The sequence below is a fragment of the Halichoeres trimaculatus genome, unplaced genomic scaffold, assembly GCF_033239565.1.
Source record: "Halichoeres trimaculatus isolate MK-OKI-2021-1 unplaced genomic scaffold, fHalTri1.1 fHalTri1_scaffold_18, whole genome shotgun sequence".
Lineage (NCBI taxonomy): Eukaryota > Metazoa > Chordata > Actinopteri > Labriformes > Labridae > Halichoeres > Halichoeres trimaculatus.
Window position 1 is genome coordinate 8,007,716 of NW_027437196.1, and position 22,768 is coordinate 8,030,483.

The following is a 22,768-nucleotide window of genomic DNA, read 5'->3' on the forward strand; positions in this document are numbered from 1 at the left end:
AATGGAACAAGAAAAAAATGAACAAAAATTTGCTTGAAACTAGAATAATGTCTTATTACAAGTATCTTTTCTTTAGTTGCTTTGGCAGGTTTTTTTTACTTGTAACAAGCGATTCAGACCTCATTTTTTTCTTTAAGTAACTTAAAACAAGAGAATTTTCTGGACTGATTTGGTGAATGCGGCTCATATTGAGCCTAAAAAGAAATTTTATACTGATAATAAGACAAAATCACTTAAAAAGTTTTCAGTTTTTTGCAGTGTAGCTGAGCAGTCAAGGGTGCGGGGTCAGGAATTCTGTCAAAAAGAAAAAAATGTTCACACTAAATATATAAAGTAAACACAGTCACTTGACTTCTTTGTAGAAAAAAATAGATGGAGAAATAACACGGAAGCTAGGTTATCAAATACTAGAGATGGGTCAGTATGATCTGTGTTATCTGTCAAACTTTCTATGTTTTGGTTTTGTTTTCTTGAATACAGATGGATCTGTAAAACAGGTGGTTGCATACAAGTCGGGTATTCTGTTGGACAGTATTTTTCCATCTTCCAAAATTCTTTGACTTTTTGCTGGTACTGTACCTTTAAATGTTTTCAACACAGCAGACTTTCTGACTAACTTGATATTAAGAAATGCCAACCAACAATTTTTTGTCTCCTCTGTGTACACAAGCCTCATGTTGTTTGCACATCCTCCTACAAATACAGGCACCTTTTGTCCTTTTAGATCCTTTTTGATCTGACGTGCAACCTTGTATAAACTCAAAATCCCTTTAATTCCGTGACTCATAGGCCTCTTCAGCTTTACCCCGCGACAGGCACCAGTCTGAAAACTGCTAATGTCTTTCAGGGAGAATTTATGCCTCCATCCATGCCTCCTCTCTCCTGTCTGCTACTCAACCCATTAGAGAATTCCCCACCAAAGGTTCTCTGGAACGTCTTGCATCAGAGCCACACTAATGAAAGGCATTATACATTACAAAGTGTTTGATTTAAGGATGATTTACAGTCCTTTCCCTCTGCAGTGAGAGAGCAGAAACCTTTCTGGAGATAAGCTCTGGATAAATCTGCAATATTCAAAGGACATCAAAGGGTTCAAATTGTGTATAGGAGGTGTCGCTGTAACAGGCACAGAGAAAGGTTTCTATCAGATGTGGAATTTCCATAACAGAGTGTGAGCTTTGTGAGTTATTATGATCCTGGAATCAATGGCAGCTTTCATGATATGCACCCGAGCATGCACACGCTGCATGTCTGGGTACTCTGCGTCTACCTGTCACTGATCTATCGCTCACACAAACATCACTCGTGTCTGTATTTACAGATATCCCGACAGCCCCCGACTCCGGGAAGATAACCTTTTCACATTCTTGCTTCGCACATAAATTTTCCCTCACGCTGCAAAAACCAAACGGTAAACAAACACAAAAAGCATACTTCGTGATTACTTCTGCTGATGAAAGAGGAACTATTTTAATTTTGTTTAGACACAGAGTAAAATATTCATGAATTTTCACCCCGCCTGCCAGTTTTAATAATTGGCAGGATGTCGTTTACCACCTACACCAACCCCTAATACCTGACAGCTTGTAACCAGCAGCATTTAATCACAGCTGACAACTGATAATCCACGTCTGTGCACTGATGGATCAGTGGCTTTTATTTCTTCCTCTTCTTCCTCGCCCTTTTTATTATTTGATTTTTTTAAAGTCTGTTTTTGTCTTGATGTGAGGCATAGTGATGTTTAGGGCTGGGAAATGTGATAATTTAGTGTGAATTGCTTTTAAGAATCTCTTGGATCCAGTCCACGGGTGTGAGTTGTCACAAGGTTGAGTTTCTCGATTCCCTACAAAGGAGTCTGCAGGTTTGATCTAAATTTATAAGGACACTGCTGCAAAAACACCCACTTTGATGGTCGTCTCGGCGGCTATCATTTGTCGTCCATATGGCATGTTTGTGTGTGATATGCTTCTCCTGTACAGCATGTACTGAGCGACTTTTTTTTCCCCGTCTGCGGCTAAGTGCTGCTGCACAGACGGCGCTGAAATTAACGCTCAATGTTCTTTTTTTTTCTACCAAAAAGAGATAACTTGATTTTCAGACAACACGTTTGTATGAATAAAAAAGTCATTACAGCTCAGGCTGGTGGGTGTAAATAAATTGGTTTATTTGGTAATTTGATTTCCTGCATTATTTATCGTTGTCAACGCTGCTGTAAAATAAAAGGAGTGAGATGTTGCTCAGCGTTAGGTTCAGAGGCAAAATAAAGTGGGCCGAGACAAATAGCATTCACTTGTTTAACTCCTGGAAATGAATGCTCGTCTTGCATCGCCTCGAGCAAGAGCAGTTCTTATCATGAGTCATTTTCATATTTCTAATGAAGTGGGACTGCCTGACTGCTTAACATATGAATTCATTTTGAAAGCATTAGTTTAACTACATTCAGTGTACTGACCTGACATGGAATATATTGACTGTATGGTGATCTGAGCAAGCAGGCTTATCCAAAGCTGCTTTAAATTTCAAAGTACACAACTTACATTAATGAGGCATCATTTCATATCTTCTCTTTATTTAACTGGATATAAAACAGACTGAAATTCACACTGATGCCTCTGTTTAACCTACAGAAATATGACTGTAGGAGCCTAAATATTTTAATTTACATTCAATTTATAAAGATTCAAATGAATATTTACAGTTTAGGTAGTAAAAATTGATGCTGTTATTCAATATGTGAAGTGAGCTCTTGTATTGATTAAAAAAAAAGTAGTTTTGTTGTAGTTTTGAATGTTCACTGGCCACAACCCCTCCTTAATAAGACCCCTCGATCTTCAAAGGACAGGTGTTCTTTGAGTTAACCACTCTCTGCCTTAATTCATTTACATTTATTTAAAAATATACATTTTTGTGTGTTTTTGCTGTCTTACAGATGCTAAATTGAGTGGCAATTGTAAAGTTAGATATGAAACATACAGTAGTGATAAATAAGTTATATGACATATATAGATGTAAAAATTCACCCTCTGGCTGGTTTTATTGGAAAATAGTGCATTTGATATGAGCCTTGGTATGTGCAGAACGTAAATCAATAGGTATTAGTGGGATACAAAGGTCATTTCAGCTGCATCAAGACCTGACAGGGTATGTCATAAAAATTCATGACAACAGATATCAAGGGGTTTAACACCAGAGGGTGGAGCCGCATGTTTTTTTCTTTTTTTTACTTTGTTACACTTTTTGTACCTGTTAAGTTTTTTTTTGTTGTTGTTGATGTAAAGAGCTAAATTTTTATGGAGAGGTTTTGTGAAGCTTTTGATGTGAAGGGATTCATCAAACAAAAGCCTTACTGACAGCAACCAACAGAGATCCTACCAAAAACTGAAATCTAAGCAAAAGTTTATGCCTTATTTTCAGTTAATAGACTTATTATGACGCATATATTTCTGAAAAATCCAGTAAAATGTCTTTATCATAATTTCATGATTTTCAAAAATGGAACCTTCACTGTTACTAAAGAGTAAAAAAAAATGCCAATGAGGCAATTTCAACTTTTTGTTAAAAGGATTTTGTCTTTAAACAAACTAGATTATTTTATTATCCCCTTGGGTCCATTGTTCTCTTTACTCAACTCAGGCATCATGTCTGTCCATTAAAATTTAAATAAGACTTCTATTGACTTTTAGGTGAAGTAGGACATGAACAATTGCTCGGATTTCAGTTTTTGCAGATTGTGGTAATTTTTTAATGTTTTTTGTGACACCAAATCAGTTTCAACTTAAGCTTTTTAAAAAAAGTTTTATAAAGTATTACTTTGTTTGCCAGTTTTGCACAAAAACATAAATTACAAAAAAAGAAAAACAAAACAAAAAATAAATAAAAAGATATATAATAAAAGCAGGTTGGGTATGGGGGAATTTATTAATGGATTTTATAAAAATCAAATCTAAGAGACATAATAATGACCTGAAATGCATTGCAAATGGTGGGATGAGACAAGACTGAAATCAACTTGTCTTCTCTTTGAGAGATTCTTTTTTTTTGGCATTACTACCTTCTTAAATTTTACCTCTTATTACCACTCTGCAAACTAAAGTCTTTCACAAATTGACACAAACAGTTAAGTTCTTGGTACTAACAGGTGTTTCTGCTGTTCAAATACTGACTAGTCTCATGCTTACATCAACAACAGATTCACACAGCAGGTGATACACTTGACTATTGAAAAACAGCAGAATGAGATTGCTTGTTGAAAACATACTTATAAATGGACAGGTTATAATAAGCAAAGAGATAAAATACACCACTTTGTCTACAGGGGGCGCCAACATTTATCAACTTTTTTATTTTTACTGATTTTTTTAGGCTTACTCCAGGACACATTAGGTTCAGATGAAAAGCATTTTTGGGGAGCCTGAGCTGGAAAAAAGAAGCTTGACATGATTTGCTTGGTCGAAATCACTTCCCAAAAGCAAACACTTCATCCCTAAGAGGGTGCCAAGCTCTTGCCAAATAAGCACTTAACTGTACTCTAGAGATAAATGACACTTAAACACAGCCAAACATCATAAAGCAAATCTTTTCCATCAATCAGAATCAAGTTGATTTTCTCCAGTTCACTCACGCTGTTGGTGGCCTTTTAAGAAAGATTTATGTCTCACTTTACATAAATCTATGTCAGAGAGGAAAGTGATGCATGTACGAAGGTTTGACAACAGAGCTGTCCTTAAAACCAGACCATAGCTCTCACTGCATGCACACATTAAACAATTAACAGCCTGAGTTAACACCTAATCAGCCTTTGAGATTGGATAAAGATCAGTACGGTAACTAATCTTAAATGTCTATCTTTGTTTGTGTGTGTGTGTGTGTGTGTGTGTGTGTGTGTGTGTGTGTGTGTGTGTGTGTGTGTGTGTGTGCTGTTCTGTTATCCTCAGGTGATCCAGACCATCAGTGCGGTGGATAAGGACGAACCCTCAAATGGTCACCACTTTTACTTTGCCCTGGCTGCACCTGTTGCCGGCAACCTCAACTTCACCCTGCGAGACAACAAAGGTGCAGCAACCATCTTTTTTATCTGTCAACCTCAAAGTTTGAAATTCTTTTGAATTAAGTATTTCTATAACTGACATATAAAAGGTTGAGGTTTAATAACTGGATTAAAGACAAGTGAATATTTTTATACATTGTAAATTATGTGAAGCTACCATACAGCAATAAAAAAAAGACCTACCTACCTGACACAAAAGGCCACGCAGCTTCTGGTACCAGCCCTTGTGATATCATGAATCGACTACTGCGGTTCCGTCCTAGCAGGCCTCTCCGCGTGTACATTTAAACCTCTGCAGATTACCCAGAATGCAGCAGCACCTCTGGTCTTTACCCAGCCCAAAACAACATGTCACCTGCTGTTAATCTCTCTTCACTGGCTTCCAGTCCAATAAAATTCAAAGCTCTTCTTCTGGCTTACAAACATTGACAAGAACAGCTCCTGCCTACCTGGGGTCCCTCATCCAGGTCTTCACTCCTTCTGGCCCACTACGCTCTGCTTGTGAAAGACGCCTGGTGCTCCCAGCCCAGCGCGGCTCCAAATCACTAGCCAGACTCTTCTCCTCTGTTGTGCCCAAATGGTGGAATGAATTACCAAACTCTACACGATCCACAGAGTCCCTTTCTACTTTAAGAGATGTCTGAAGACTCATCTGTTCAGGGAACACTTGAGCACTCAAGCTGACCCTTCTCCTCTTTGTCCTCAGGGGTAGAATGAGTCAGAAGGTCTTAGACTCAGCTCTTATTGTTTTCTCAGCACTATTACTGATTTTTTTGAAGGTTGAAGTATATTGTTGCAGCAATTAATTGTGGTTTGTTGGCTGGATTATTCTACATTTAAAAAAAAAATCCTGCACTTAATGTCAGCACCTGCTGCCAAATAACTTTTAGCACTGTTGCACTAACTAGGTTTTGCTTCTGTCTAAATTCTTGCTTGTGTTTTACCTCCCTTTGGACAAAAGCATCTGCTAAATGAAACTGTAGAACTGAAGCATTGTGATTGCGAAACAGGAAAACTGCAACTTTTTATTACACTCATACATGTTTATGGATAAAATTAGGCCTTTTCTTTGTGCCCTCACTGCTCTTCTTGGGACCTCATCAGGAAATGGTCCATTTGTATCAATATAAACAAGGAACATTATAAAAGCATAAAATGATATTGAGATATGATTTATTTTCTCCTTGGCTTTTATTCCTTCATTCATATTTGAGTATCATCAGTGTTAAACAGACTTCAATGTAAGTTTTAATTACATGCATACCTGTTTATGGGCAAAATGAGGACATTGCTTCTGCCCTCTTTAATTACCTGAGGACCTCCAGAGGAACCAGGTTATTTATATGACAGTGAGCAGAAAAACATTATATGACCATGAATGCATTCTTCCAGTATCTATATATGGGCACCTCCCCTTAAAATTATTCAAAATTAATCATTAAACATTATTGGAATTTATGAGAAGTAATGGTTCATGTCTCAAGGTATTTTATCCTCCCTTGTTTTGCATCTCTCATTTATATTTTGAGCATTATGATCGTGAAATAGACATAAATGTTACTTTTGAATACATTTAAATATGTTTAGTCACCAAAACAAAGACTTTTTTGCTCTCGTTGCTCATTTTGGAACCCTATGGAGACCTGATGTGATTACCTAAACACCTGTCTAGTTAATCTTTCTTTTGATAACATCGTTAAAGTAGTTTAGATAAACTCATGCAAAGTTTAAAGAAAGTAAGATCTAATACTGAGTTAGTTTTCCATCTACTTTCATACCCCAAGTGTGCTGTTGAAATAGAGATAAACTTCACTTTCTGAACTCTTACATCAGTCACTGATTTGAACATCTACCAAATAAATGCATCTTCATCAAAGCTCTACCTGTCAGATCAGCCCTAGAACCCCAGCCCCCCCTGGAGAAAAGTGCAAGTGATCTCAGAGTCTGTTAAAGGTGCTGGTCAAGTTAGCTTCGGTCTATTTGCTGCTTACTTCCCTCAGATTGAGCCTTGCAGCAGTTCAATTGACACTTTGGCTATTGCTCACTCCAGCTCTCTGGACACAATCTGCACTGCAATCTGACTCAGGAGGAGAGGTAGAGAGTAGCTGGGGGCTCCTGGCATGCCTGACTGTGCCAAATGAAACCATAATTCTGCTATGACAATGCCCCCACTACCTTTTTTTTGTAATTGTTCATCAAAATTGAATGCAAAAAGAAACTTCCTGCTGCAACTGGAGCGCATCCTTGATAACTCATTTCATGCCACAGAGACACAACCTTGCTCTACTCAAAGCGAGGTGTCTGTGTCGCCGATCACAGAAAAAGTCTGAGAATGCATTTGCTCACCACCGTCTCACAGAGCAGTGGGTGAAAAGACTAAATTAGCTCCTCCTAATGGAAAGCTTAAATGTTCATTTACATACAGGGCTGAGCCCGGCTCCATCATCAGTTACTGACATGAAATCCTGCCGACGCTCTAAAAACATGTGCAGAGCTGACACGCTCTCTGAAGGAATGACCTTTGCTCAGTGTTTTGTTCATACGTGTGGGAGATCAGCTCAGGTTGCTTTCAGGGGGAGCAGCTGTGATATGACTGAGTGCAGACCTGTGTTACATGATGAAGTGCATGTTTCACGCAACCTCTCAGAAGATTAATAGCAGCCTCGCAGGAAGAAGGAGTTTCACAGCTTATTTTCAAGATGCTGTTCATGAATACACAGTATTTACCTGCTTCTAATGTATTGATTCTGTTGTATTCAGTGTCTCCAGTCTGACTGTTTCTGGGTTTTATTCTACCTTATGTAGTAACTTAAGTTCAAATTCTATAGTTTTAATATATTAAAAATTCATATATTTATTTATACATTTTAATCAAATCTAATCCTTTTTTTTCAGTAACTAATTTTATATCTATCAGATGTTTAATACCTTATTATTAAATTGTAGCATAGCCCAGTGGTGTTCAAAGTAGGGGCTGTGGCCCCCTGGGGGGCCGGCAGGGAGCACAAGGGGGTCCTCAGAAAATTGGAGGGAAGGGAAAAAATAGAATCTATTGATTTATTTTTATTCATTTATATTTGTATTTATTTATTTTTTATATTTTGTAACACTTTGTCCAAAAAAAAAAATAATAATACAAAGCTTTCACATGTTTCCATGTTGCATCTATTATTAAGCTATCTAAAAAACTAAACTGAACTTTGAGGCTTTTCCCCTGTTTACCTACTGGGTACATGTATAAAAGGAGTACCCCACCTTGGCTGACAAAGCCATGAAATACCTTCTCCCTTTAGTCTGGCTTTTATTTGTTAATAATTTCCCATTCTAAACAAATATAATCATTAAAAAGGTGAATAAAAGTTTGAAAATACATTCTTAAAGTTGACATTTCTTTAAATATTCTGAAGTATTGACTGTTGGTTTTTAAAGGGGGTCCCAGGCCAGAAGCAAATGCGGATTTGGGAGCCTTGGCATTCTAAAGTTTGGAAGCTCCTGGTGTTGCCTCTTAACTTCTTTGATTACTTTAATCTTTTTTTAATTGAATTGTTTTATTAATTTCTTCTATTTTGGTTGATTAAGTTTCTAATCTCCAATTGGATTCTACCTCCAGTATTTTGTCATTAAGATCTTTGCTTTTCTCAGTTCATCATATTCCTTACCTTATACACAGACATTTAGTTAAACCTAGCCAAGAACATAATAACCACACAAGAACTTTCAGTATCTATATACTGTTTTACTGTTCAGCCTGGACAGAAAATCTCTGATATGCTAATACATCAACTTTTCAAAACAGACGCAAGTAAGACATTCATTTTTCGATCTATCTTTTGGTCAAAGAAGCCAAATCCGCAAGAATAGTTTCTTTTTTAAACTTTTTTTCTGAGGCTAAGTTGTCCTCAGTCAGACTGACTGACAGAGGTATCATTGTACCAGATCTCTGCTTGATTCTTTTACTTTCAGTCCATCCAAAATAACCATAACTTCCACTGACTTCACGTTTTATGGTTCTTGTTTAATTTAAAGGTTCTTGATTTTGTGAGGTTTTCTGATCGATCAAAGCTTTCATTTTTGAAACAAGTTAATGAGGTATAATACTTCAAACAGTTCAGGTAAATGGATACGTTAGAGTCATTTTTAAACTGGCCATATTTTAAAACACTGTTAAGGTCTTAAGGACTTATATATTTGACAAAACTTAGGTAGTTTTGTCAACACTTATTGGCCAAAAGAGACTTGAAATACATGGTCTTTAAGCCATCCAACTTAATGGCTGTAATTCAGCAGATTCTTCAAGCAGTTTTTAGATGCACATGAAACAATACTAAATTGCTCTTGGTGCAAAAAACTTGGCCTCCCTACTGTCAAAGGACAAGGACACCAAAGTTGAGTAAATGAGAATGACAAAAGAAAAGAAATCACCTGTATTGTTATGATAAAAAATGAGCATATCTTTCCCCTGGTGGGCAGTGAAGGTACTACAAGTGGCCAATGAGAATTCCTTTAAATGAAACAACCAATGAAATATATTTTCAATAATAGAATTAAAATGTATCACCCTGAATGATTTTTGCTCATTCCTATGTGTTAGGGCAGGAGTTACCAAACTTTACTTTTCTAAAACCCCCAAATCAGCATTCTGAATCAACATGCATGCTTCTGGCCAGGGACTCCCTTTGAAAACCAACAGACAATACTTCAGAATAAATAAAGAAACGTCAACTTTAAGAATGCATTTTCAAACTTTTATTCATTTTTCAATAATTATTACATTTGTTCAGAATAGGAAAGTATTAACAAACAAAAGCCAGACTCACACAGAAGGGGGAAGGTATTTCATGGCTCTTTTAGCCAAGGTCAGATACTCTTTTCTTACAAGCCAGTAGTTAGGCAGTGGAAGAGCCTCAAAGTTCAGATCAGTTTTTTAGATAGCTTAATAAGAGACGCAAACCTCCAGGCTGACACAGATCCTGACATTGTCATGCTGAAGTTGCCACTGTCACACAAGGTGCAGATAGGTACAGTTGGAAACATGTGAACCCAGCACTTTACGTTTTGTATTTCCAGGACAAATGGTTACAAAATAGATAAAAAATTAAAAACAAATATAAATGAATAAAAATAATTACATCAATGGATTCTATTTTTCCCTCTTCCCTTTTCTAGGGACCCCCTTGTGCTCCCTGGCAGCCCCCCAGGGGGCCACAGCCTCTACTTTGAAAATCTTTGGGTTAGGGGAAGGCTTAGATCTTTTTCTTTTCTGTCCTTTAATGAAATTAATTTCCAAGTTATAATATCAGAAATACTGGAAAATAAGAAGTCTAACTCTGGGATGATTTGAGATCAAGTCAGGCAACAGAATATTTTCTTATATCAAAGCAGAGGGGTCAAGACCTCAATTGGGTAGAATCCCATCATTTCACTGCCCCACATTGTAAAAATGGATGCTAGAGTAAGCACAGATTACAGATTGAACCTCGACATTGGAAGCAACCCACTCTTCTTAAATCACCATAAATCACCCCAGAATTGACTATGTTCAGGGCTCAGGTTTTTTTTTTTTTTTTTTTTTTGTACTGGAACTCAATAAAAAAGGCCCCCGGGGAAAACCCATGACCCTGACCTGAACCACAACCACTTGGAATCAAGACTTTATTGCCAACATGAGTGACCTCAGAAATGTTCCTAAAGTTGAACTGGAGCATATCCCTGCAGCCAGTGTTTTGTAGAAAGCCTAAATCCAGAAGTGTGGAGGCTGATGTAGCCTCCTTAGGTTGAGTGATAAATTATTCAACAGTCCTGTAAGTGTAGCGTGCGATTGCCTACATTCTTTTGCCATGTATTCTAATGCCTTAAAGTCATAGTTTCCTCTTTTTCTGCTTTGCTGCATGCAGATTTCCCTGGAGGACAAAAAATATTCATGACCACGTGTGTCCCATTTAGCACCACAACATGTTTATCCAACAATCTAACAGCTTTATTTTCAACCCGTGACAGTTGTTACAGACTCATTTGTGCGGGCTGTGAGAACGTTTTGCCGACTTGACTCGAGCAGAATTTACAAGAGAAAGCATCTCTTTCTTAATTTTTGACTTTGTTCCCAGTTAAAAGCAAAGCAAAGAGTAATCTGACAATCACTCAGAAATAACAAAGAAGTTGTCCTTCAAGGGGAAATCTACATTTCAATTGTGGCTGCTCGGTTTGAAAGCGCCTTAAACCCATTGAAACACTTGTCATGAAGAGGCTTTTTTTAGCTGCTGTAATGGCACACTGTTCTCATCTGTCTTCCTCCTTTTCTCGATGAAATGCGACCAGATTTCATATATGATTTTACCATCAAAGTCAAGCTGTTATTGGCTAACAGGTGGGCAAGATCAGGGAGAGATGCCACAGCGTGCCATGTAATGAATTGCGTTAATGACACCATCTGTTGGCGTTCCTTCTTTTAAAACTGTAAAATCATTTGAAAGTGCACTACCAAAGCCCGGCAATCATTACAGAGTAGAAGTTAAACCCCCTGATGTTTAAAGGCAGATATATTTTATATGATAAATGGTATATTTAAAGGCAGTTCGTTGTTCATTTGAGGCCACTCTACTTTGATTTTTCCCTCTGTTTTGTAGACAACACAGCATCCATTGTGACAAAGCGAGGTGGCTTCAGGAGAAGAGAGCAGCCCGTGTACCGCCTGCCCGTGTTGATCGTGGACAGTGGAACTCCCGCCCTCAGCAGCACGAACACCCTCTCGGTGCGTGTGTGCGACTGTGACTCAGACGGCGTGGCTCTGTCTTGTGGAGCCGTGGCCTACACTGCGACTGGCCTCAGCACCGGCGCCCTCCTGGCTATTTTGGGCTGCATCATCACACTTCTGGGTAAGATATATACAGATATGGAGTCACGGATAAGTCAGGCGCTGACAACAAGTGCAGTCAGAGGTTTGGTATAAGCTCAGAATAAACACCGCTGTAGAGCCGTGGTTTTGCCTCATGCTGGCAGACAGAAAAACATCAGATTCAATGGAACTGTGACCAAGACATCATGAAAAGTTAACCTAGGATTTGTCTAATGATGAGGTGACTTTCTTCTATTGAAACACCTCATTCAAGTTTTAAAGAGGGCATACTGTGCTTCTTTTAAAAATTGTCCTTCTGGTGCCCCCATAGTCACTTTACATAATCGACATCTCCAAAATAATCTCTGTTTTGCACTCAGGTGTTCTAAAAAAAACTATTATTTGAGCCTCTGTCTGGTACCGACCAAATTCTGTCTTTAGCAGGGTGACTTTTTAACTAAGGGAGTTTTTCTGTACCCTGGGTGGATTTACAAGAAGGAAAATGTTTTTTACAAGAAACAAATTTGCAAGAGTCAGACTGGAGAAGTTATGAAAAAAATTAACTGTGTCTCAGTGATGATATTTTAATACTTTTTCTGTGTGTTAAAAAATTCAAATGTACAAAAATGTCACTGTTTTGGGCTCGCCACCTATGTGACTGTTATGACACATTTCACTTTTTGCAGATAATGTTGGTTAAGTTTTAGACTTGCTAAGCTAACAGGTTAGCTAGCATACAATGTACACAAAATACACATAAATAAAGTGAAATTTCCAGCTAATGGGTTAAAATATTCACATAGTAGCATGTTTGGTAATGACACCTAATAAACGTACTCTCATATCAGGGTGTATAAAAGAAATTACTCACATATGTGGGAATGAAAAAATCAGGCTTCTGCCTCATGTCTTGGATGTTCTGCTGGAGCATCTAATTAGCATACAAAAATGTCAGTATTTTTTTTTTATAAAAAAAATTATTAGTCTGTAAAATGTTGATGGATTGTAATAGTGGAAGTATAAGGGGCAGCAAAATTTAACCATAAATTAATTGCAAATTGAACAAATAAAAACTGTATTTGAAAAATGTATTTTGAGTTGTTATGAGGAAATGTAAAGTAAGTGTTAAAATGAATTTAGCGCTTTTATTGCTTTATTATAGAAGGGTTGTTTTAATACCTGGATTGGGGACAAGCCCAAAACAGTGAAATTCTTGCACAGAGAAAGTATTAAAATACCATCACTGAGACACAGTTTTTTTTTCATTGCTTCTTTAACCTAACTGACAAATACAATAATTGTTTTTTGTAAAATGTATTTTTTCATGGAAATCTACCCTGGAGACAGAAAAACTCCCTTCATTGAAGAGTAGGCAATTCTTCATAAAGGACAGGAACACAGCATTGCAAGTTTATATATTGAAGAATAAATATGTAAAATTCTATATATATATATATATATTTAACTACATAAACACACAAAAGTACCAAAAATTGGTACCATTGAGTACCGATACCCATTGCCAGGTACCAAGCATTAGTACCATATTGACTCAAATGTTGAAGGTACCCATCCCTAGCCCCTGCCCTCTGATTGGCCAGCTCTCTGGAGGCCTGTTGGTGGCACACCTGGTGTTTGAGGCACAGCTCTCCAATTTGTCATGTACCAGTCATCATTTCAGCAAGTCTCGTGTAGATCTTGTGCTATTTCTAGAATGTACTGTTTTGAGCAGTGCAAAGGGAGATTCAGGGATTTCTGCAACATATATATGTGTATGTATGTATGTGTGTGTATGTATACAAAAAGTGCTTGAGTTAACACTGCTCCCTGCCCTCTCTTAGAAATGCTGTATCCTCAGATCTTTGCAGTATTTAGCAAATACTATAAGAAAGTGACTGCACACAGTGAAAGACCTTACTTTGCATTCAGCGTCAATTACAGGTCCCCCAGCACGCACTGTAAGGAGATGATGGTTGCAAATATTCAGAAGTTAGAGTCAGGAAAAAGCAGAAAGACTTAAAAGAACAAGACATTGACTCTCCATTAGCAACAGCAGCAGACGTTGACCTCTGTGAATTGAAGTGAGCCCTGGGATCTCAGTGGAGAGAAAAGCCTTTGGGAAGCATTCAAAGAACAGAGCAGGGAAACGATACTTCTGTCTTAAAGCTGTGTGTTTGTGTCCGAGACAATTAGAGCGACCAGCTTATGTTAGCGAAATCGAATCAGAGCAAAGCAGAACAGAGATTCTGTTCCGCCTCCATGCCTGCATGTGAGTGTGTGTAAGATATAAGGACATGCTGTGGAGGGAGAAAGATTTTCCTACAGAGAAACAGATAGCAAGGGAATGGACCATTACGAAAGAAGGGACACTGAGGATGGACCACTTTCTTAAAAAATCAAAATCTAAAAAATAGTGACAAAGTAATGCCACTAAAGGATGGTTAAAGCTCCTGTGAGTAACTCTCTCAGGAGAATTCATTAAAAATGGAATGCAGCCGGTAGTGGCACCAAGATTAGTGAATCACTTTCTGCTGCTGGCTTCTACATGTTAAGATCTCATTTACGGAGAAAAACTGGGAAAATGATAATCAAGTGCAAACAACACAGACGTAAAGTTCTAAACTGAAAAATCTGAATCATTTTTTTGTGTTTTATTCGACATAAGTATGGTGACCCTGAAATGCAAACTAAAACCACAAATAACTAAACACAACTACAAATCTAAAAAACACAAACGCAAATTAACTAAACACAACAACAAAAAAACTAAACACAACAACAAATAACCAAACATGAACACAAATAACTAAACACAACTGCAAATTAATAAACATAACCACAAAAAGCTCAACACAACAGCAAATAGCAACAACTACAAATAAAAAAAAAAAAAACAGAACCGCAAATAACTTAACACAAATAACTAAACACAACTGAAAATTAAAAAACACAACAACAAATAACACAACATTAGGCTAACGGAAGAGGAAGGTGCTGGTGGGCGACATGAGTCATCACTCATTGGATGGAAGAGAGGACGAAAGGGAGGACAAAAGGGAGGACTTGATTGGACGAAGGCAACATTCATCATTTGAACAGGAAGTTATTCTGCTTTCAGCGCTATTTTCAAACATGAGCGCTACTGGTGTCACAAACGAAGCTGCTGCGTTTAAAGGATATTTTAATTGAAGAATATTTTAATTGAAGAATAGTTACACAGTCTTTGAAGCCCAGCTGTCTTAAATTCCTTTAATATCCTCTTTTAATAAAACTCAAGGGCTGTGATCTTTCTTTAATTCTGAAGTCCTCAGACAAAGAAACCTACAAAGGCCACCGTACTTAAGAGTCATCGGCAACTCTAGAAAAATGCCTTATCTCAAATATTAAAAGACAATAAATAATGTCTGAATTTCTTCAAAAGAGTGAAAATAATAATATTCTTGCTGAGTTTCTCGGAATAAGAATGAAGTCGCAGTTCTAGCGCTTCTTCCTTCCCATGTGTTTCATGGCTGCCACAACAGATTTCAAAATAAGACGTGTACACTCGCTTGGATTGCAGCTTTGTTCAGTTTTGTGCCCGAGATGAGCAGTTAGCATCTGCACTCTATCCTGGGCAGAGCTGCACTGTGTGCTCTCATCTGAATAGAGAAGATAAGTCATTATAATGTTTGAAGTTAATTCAAGACAAACAGGACTCAAATTCCAGTTTACTACCTGAAGTTAGCTTGGAAAAAGCTGCTTGTTAGATAAAAATAGTGAAAAAAAAAAAAAAAAAAAAGTGAAAAACACTTGCAAGCACACAGCGTGGTTGACAAAAGCTCTCTGTAGACAATTAAGATTTCAGTCTTTACTGTACATAGAGGCTGATTTGCTCCAAGTACATTGACAACTTTGATGCGCAGTTTGTGGTGCATCTTACTCTTTGCGTCCACTTTGCAAATGATACAATCAGTATTTTTACATGCAAACAGCAGTCTGGCCAAGGTCACAGCTCAATTGTAAAGTATATACATGCATATACATGGAGAACAGAGGATCTGACTTTTTTTGACGTCTCAGACCACTCCCTATTGCTCAGGTTTAACAGATAAAAAAGGAGCACAGACCTTTTGCAAACCAAATTATGGATTGATTTTGGTGCCCTCTTGTGAACAAAATTCTCACCATGCAATCCTCTTATGGTAAAACCTTGAATACGAGAATTTGGTCATTGATGGTTTGCATGATTTTTTTTAAGGTCACAAAAAGGCACCAAACAAGCTAAGAACTAACAATCAATCATTTTTATGCAAACGAAAACATTTTAAACCATATTTCCTTTGGTAAAATAAAAACTGCATGCTCTCTCCCTTTTCTGACCCACTGCTAATATTTCTTGCAAAGCCAAAAGTGCTGCAGAGCATAAACAGCCAAAGCATTCTCGAGCATATCATCCCTTCCAAGCTGCCTTCCTCAACCAGCTTTGTTTTACATTTCAGTGGGATTATAGTTCAGTTTACAACCTCAGGAGTTCAGATTGAAGTTCATGTTTAAGTCTATATGAAATAATGTAATTTACATTATGTTGTCTCTAAACACCTCTTAGTATTTACCGCATGTCTCAGAGTTAGCCCTGCTTCTGCTCCTTCTCCAGGCTGAATGTTGAATGTGAGCTTTTTGTTAAAACACACTTCCACGTTGAGGTCTCGAGCATGTCAAACCTAGGGGGAGTTTTCCTCCCCTCGTATATCCTCTCTGGTAAAATACGTGTGACCTAGGTCAGCCAGCTCTCAATAGCAGCCTGGATGTTTACTGAAATCCTGCCAACAGGATCAATTAAGTGGAGTTGGTTTGCTCGGTTTTTGGGGCAACTTTTAGATTTATTTATTTATTTATTTTCAGCGAATGTTTAGTCAGAGCCAACAGGTGGTGAGATTCAGTCCGTAGGTATTCAGACCGGAGTTGGAAAAAAATGGAGTATGTGGACACCCAAGGCTGTTACCTTGACTTTATTTCTTATATTTGATATGTGTTGTGGAAATTATGAGGAATGTGAGATTGTGTGTCAGAAATACACTCTGACCGTATGGCATCTCTGTATCTTCAACTTTTAATATCACTGTTGGAAAAAGGTTTGGTAATAATAAATTCATCGATTTAGGAAAAGGTTGGTGACAAGCATTAACCTCGCCCAAGTTTATTTTAAACGAAGCCAATGCAGAGGTCAAAAAAGAATGAATGCATCAAACTGCAGTTCCTTGAATGACCACTTGAGGCTGGTTCCAAAAACTGAGGTCATATTCATTACAGCCCATGCATAAATGCCTATTTTTACTGTAGAATCTAAAATGATATCTGCTGGTTGGGTGGCAGTTCATTGGGGGTTGGTTTGGGAACCAGGGCGTTGGTAGTTCAGGTCCTTGTGTGGCGCAAGTTTGGACTTTAAGCAAGTTGGTGGCACTTCCAGAGTTCTGCCAAAGTTCCCAAGGCACCAAAGGTCAGACTTTTTATCCATATGAGTGGACGGTGGTTGTTCTACAAGTGGCACTTAGCTGCTTTCCAGATCAGTCAAAGTTAGCTGGAGACTGCATTTTCATAATGTACACTATCATCATTTGGCTTCATTGGATAGGGTAAGGGTTGTTTACTGGGGTTTTCTAACAGTGAATATGTGGAAACTGGCTCAGAGAGGGTTGCTCCAACAGCTTGAGCTAACTGTTTAGCCCCTCTGAGATTTCATAGGCCTAAGGTAATGAACACTAGTGACAAAAGGTTTGTTTTGGTGTTTTTCCGCCACTACATTTGCCTGCACTGGTCTGACAACCCCTGTAACAACATCCAGGCAGCAAATTAGTGCAGAACTTCCTTATCAAAGCATTCTAACCCTCATAGATCACCACCTAGGTGATGAGGTGAGAAACTGAGAAGCTGCCAATCCTCCATTAGCGCTAAAAATGCTGTAAGAACTAAATTTCTACAAGTTTAAAAACACATTTATCTCTGACACTGTGTCAGCATCTGACTCATCAGTGTCTAAAGCTTCCAGAATGCAACCAACTCTTACAACTATTCAAAAAACCAACAAGAAAAAAAGGAAAAAATATGAACCCGAATGGTGAAAATAGGTAGGCTGAGTGATATTGTATGCTCCGGAAGTGTAATCTATGAATAATTTCACATTAAAATAAAGACACTTGTAGGAAAAGTCAGTGATTTTCAGCATTGTATTGATTTATTTCAAAGAGTTTTGATGTATAAAGAAAAAAAATACACCTATTTGGGCAGATGCGGTTCAGTTTTTATTACCTCCACCAAGGAGGTTATGTTTTCGGGTGAGTTTGTCTATGAACAATATAACTGAAAAAGTAACAAACAGATCTTGATGAAATTTTCAGGAAATGTTCAAAATAGGATAAGGAAGTAGTAATTAAATTTTGGAGGTGATCCGGATCACCGTCTGGATCCAGGACTTTTTTAAGGATTCTTTATCATTGTGAGTTAGGGCCATTTTTCACCATATGTGTGTATAACTCCACCATAAATGGCTGGATTGCTTTGCAAAACAATACAAGATAAGGTCACCATAATTTCTGACAGATGTTTAAAGTACGATCCAGATCCTGGTAATATCCTGGATACTAGGATTCGAAATATAAAATATGTACTGGGTTATCATAACTTTCAACCCTGTCAGGGAAACAAATTATCGTACAAACCTACAACTAACACCAAATTATAGCAGACAGTCTGCTGAAATGGAGAACATTAAAGTAGGACTAAAGTGCTGGTGATAATCACAATATGCTTGGCGGAGGTCTGCACTCTCTGAGTGCTTTTCTAGTCAATGCTTGAAACCTCTGCAACAGGTGTCAGTCAAGTCAATTCAGGGCTGCACGGTTTAGAAAGCTGTGTTATGTGCAGAATTCTTGTGCACTGGTTCTTCTGGATCATATGGCAAGTTTTGGTGTTTTTCCGCCTCTACATCTGCCTGCACCAGTGTTAACTCTCTCCCAATCAATACAGTACCTCTTTATCACACCATCTAGGTGTCAGATGAGTCAAGTTACAGCAGCAAATATGTACAGAGAGGAATATATTTCACTGGCAGAAGACTGCATTGAGATTATGTCAGTTTAAGGGCATAAAACCTAGCTTAAAACAAACAGTTCATCATAGGAAGTTTTTACTCTTTTTTAAATTCTCCAAGATCTTTCTCAACTTTTTCCAGCCAGTTTATTTTTATGTGTCATTTATTTGAAAGTTCCCCCTCTTGCCTTTGTGCACACTCCAGTAAAAAAGTAAAGTGTAACCATGTGCATTTTATTTGAAGGAAAGCAGCGCCTGCAGGCAGCCTGAGTCAGTGATGAGGTTTCATATTTTAGATCACCTTCCCTTATAAAGGAGCTCTCATGATGGCTTCCCCCAGATACGTGTCAGTGTATTTTATAAACCTCATTATAATATCTCATGAAGGTCACACAGATAAGAACTGTACAGGGGATCTGTATCTCAAGGGCAAGCGCTGTATTTTCTAATGCAACACCATATGTTAAGATGTTGGGAGAGATGCTTGTAAAGGGAGAATTCATTAACATAACCTTAAAGATATTGCGACTCGGAGCCGTCACCTCCTGGCGGCATTATTGCTCATAAAACCCACAGACAAAGCCTGATCACATCAGGGCCGCGCCGCGGTTTAACGCTCAGGTGATCTTCACTGGAAGCCGAGGAGGATCCAAACAGCACATACAATAACTGAAATGAGCTCTTTGATGGGGTCAGACTTTGCTTTTCATTCCAGTCCCCTTGAAGTTTTTCGCCTTTATTGCAGCAGAGAATACTTTTCGTGTGATAAATGAAAACTTCAAAAGAGCAACAGGGGGAAATACGTGGCCGCAGCAGCCTGAACCCAGAATGGCTAATGAAAGCCTGGTCCATTCTGCTCAGCGTGGCCTCAGGCCTAAGGCTTAGAACTAATGGCCTCCAGTTTAATATACCTCCAAGACGTCTCTGTGTTTGTGCGAGTGCGGTGTGTGTCCTAAGCTGTCCCCATCAGTCTGTTTCCCTCAATTGGATCATCCTCTTCCCTTCTTTTCTCTCATTCCTCTCTGTGCATATCCCTCCCTTCTTCTATTAACGGCCTGTATGGGACCACTGTGCCCAATCCTTTATTCTGATCTTCCTTGATGGCCTTCCATCAAGACCTCTTTCAATCTCTCAGGTAGCAATCCAGGCTGTGATTGCGCATGATTGTATTGTTTCGGATGAGACACGAATCAGAAAAAGACCCTGAGCTACGTCTTGCTGCTGTCATCCTCGGGGGCTGTCGGTCTTAAATCTCCTTTTTTTTTTCTCTCTTCCCTCCATCAATCTCTTTCTGTCTCATCAAGTAAGAGGGGAAAAAAATCACACCAGAAAGACAGATTCCAGTTATCTGTCATCATGACCCAGACTAATAACTACAATGCATGTTGCACGTGAAGAGCTCTCCAGAGCCGCTCTCCTCCTCTCACTATTCATCAAATGTGTGTGAGACACTTCAATCCCAATAGGTGATGCATATGTCGCCTTCGAAGGGCTCCTCATCCCACAAAGAAAGCCCCGGTACAGCTTGAGTACATACCAGTATATGAGATACATAACCAAAGAAAAGACTCTTTGACATGTGACCTGGTGGCTTTTGCCGACAGCCTCTTGTGGTCTAATCATAAGCTGCATATTTTTTGCATCTTAAAAATTGTCTTCACTTTTCTAGACCAGAGATTCCTGCTTGGGTGTTGCAAAGATGGCATTCTATTAAATCTGCTTCAGCTGCCTACTCCCTGTTGCTCCCTCTGCCTTCCCCAGCACCTCTTTATATGCTGTCTGATTTTACCAATGTGAAATTTGGCCTCACTGATACTTGTTCTGTTCTGTACCCAACAGGACCTTCGCTGCTGCTCTCTCTGCATATTGCCTGTATACAGATAAAAACGAGTAAACATGTGTAATACTTGCCTAGGCTTTTAATGTATGTACATAAAACAGAGAGATGTGCTCTCCCTGCCCTTGCTTTTTATGTCTTTTCATGAGTGGGAGAGGAGGTGTGCTCTCCTTGCCATGGCTTTTCATGTATGCACAATAGAGTGGAGATGTGCTCTCCCTGCCTTGGTTTCTTGTGTTCACATGAATGGCAGGAAAGCTATGCTCTCCCTTCCCTTTTAACTCACACATATGAAAGAGAGGGGAGTTGTTCTCTCCCTGACTTTGTTTTTCATCTGTGTTAATGAAAGAGAAGGGAGGTGTTTTCTCCCTGCCTTGATTTTTCATGTATACTTATAAATGGGAGGGGTGTGTGCTCTCCTTGCCTTGGCTTTTCATGTATGCACAAGACAGCAGAGATGTGTTCACCCTGCCTTTGCTTCTTATATTTGCACATAAAAGAGAGTAAAGAGGGGAGGATGTGCTCCACCTGCCTTGACTTTTTCAAGCTTGCACATAAGAAAAAAAAAGAAAAATGTTGCTCCACCTGCCTTGGCTTTTTATATTTACACATGTAAGAGAGAAGAGATGTGTTCTACCTGCCTTGGCTTTGAATATTTGCTCATGAATGAAAGGGGAACTGTGCTCTTTCTTCCTTTCCATTTATCTACACATATGAAAGAGAGTGAAGTTGTTCTTTCCTTGACATTGCTTTTTATCTGTGTTAATGAAAGACGAGGGAGGTGTTTTCTCCCTGCCTTGACTTTTCATGAATACCCATGAATGGGAGGGGAAGTGTGCTCTCCTTGCCATAGCTTTTTGTGTATGCACAAGACAGCCGAGATGTGTTCTGCCTGCCTTTGCTTCTCATAAGTGCACATGAAAGAGAGGTCAGATACGCTCCCCCTGCTTTGGCTTTTTATTTTTACACATATAATAGAGAGGGGAGGTGTGCTCTCCCTGCCTTGGCTTCTCATGTTTGCACTTGAAAAGAGGAAATGTGTGCTCTTTTGCCTTGGCTTCTAATTTATGCTAATGTATGGGAGAGGATGTGTGCTCTCCCTTCCTTTTTGTAATGCGCACACATACATTAAAGAGTCCCAACCTCTTGTTTTTTAATGTATGAACAGTAAAGAAAGAGGAAGTGTCCAGTCCCTAACTCAGACTTTTGCATTCCTTATTGGCACCAGGAAGGGCAGGCACCCAGAACAGAACCATACTGCCAAGTGTAACTTATTGCATGCAAATAAGTAGTTCTTTGACAATAAGTGACTAAATAAATGCATAATTTCTAGATTTTTCTTTTTTTTATTAACTACTTTTTTGAAATATGGGGATATGTTTGCATAAAAGTTTGCTAGTTGTGTTGATTCATAGCTCAATTACTGAACCAAAAAGAAAATTTACCATTCAATAAGACTGTGAGTAATAACAATGGGCTACAATCTGATTGGGTATTCAAGAAGAGAAAGAAAAGCAGATATTTTTTTAGTGGGTGATGTTGAAAAGCAACAGTCCGTCTGACAGGGTTCAAGCACACACAGCCATACACACTGTACCTATGTCTCCACGTGCTCATAAGCAAAGTGGTCATTAATCATGGGTTGATATTTTTAGATTTAATTACAGAGCTTGTCCTCTACTCCTTGCGGTAATAATCCTGAAAAAGCCCGGGTACAACTATGTGTTTTAGTAAATGTCACACAAAACCTTTTTTAATAAAACAGTCACTTTTAGATGATTCAACCAAACTACTGAGACGATCATTATCTTGTTAAGAACCCGAGTCCTTTTTCCCTCCAGTCCAGGTCAGGTATTGCTCAATCCTCCAGAGGTCCAATTAGGACATTACGTAGCACTCCAGCTCTCCAGACAGTTATTTCTGTCTGCGTGCAGCTTATCAGACTCATTCTATAAATCTTCATGTCCATTCATCTGTCTCTTAATTT

The 22,768-nt window shown here is 38.5% G+C and overlaps 1 protein-coding gene across 1 annotated transcript in view; it reads left to right on the top strand.

Moving 5' to 3' along the window:
- Nucleotides 1-22,768, top strand: part of LOC141807321 (cadherin-7-like) — a 165,926-nt gene that overhangs the window by 135,160 nt on the left and 7,998 nt on the right. Inside the window, exons 11-12 of the mRNA XM_074693242.1 lie at nucleotides 4,935-5,052; nucleotides 11,671-11,919. Of these exons, the coding sequence (XP_074549343.1) occupies nucleotides 4,935-5,052; nucleotides 11,671-11,919 (367 nt within the window). The remainder of the gene's footprint in view (nucleotides 1-4,934; nucleotides 5,053-11,670; nucleotides 11,920-22,768) is intronic.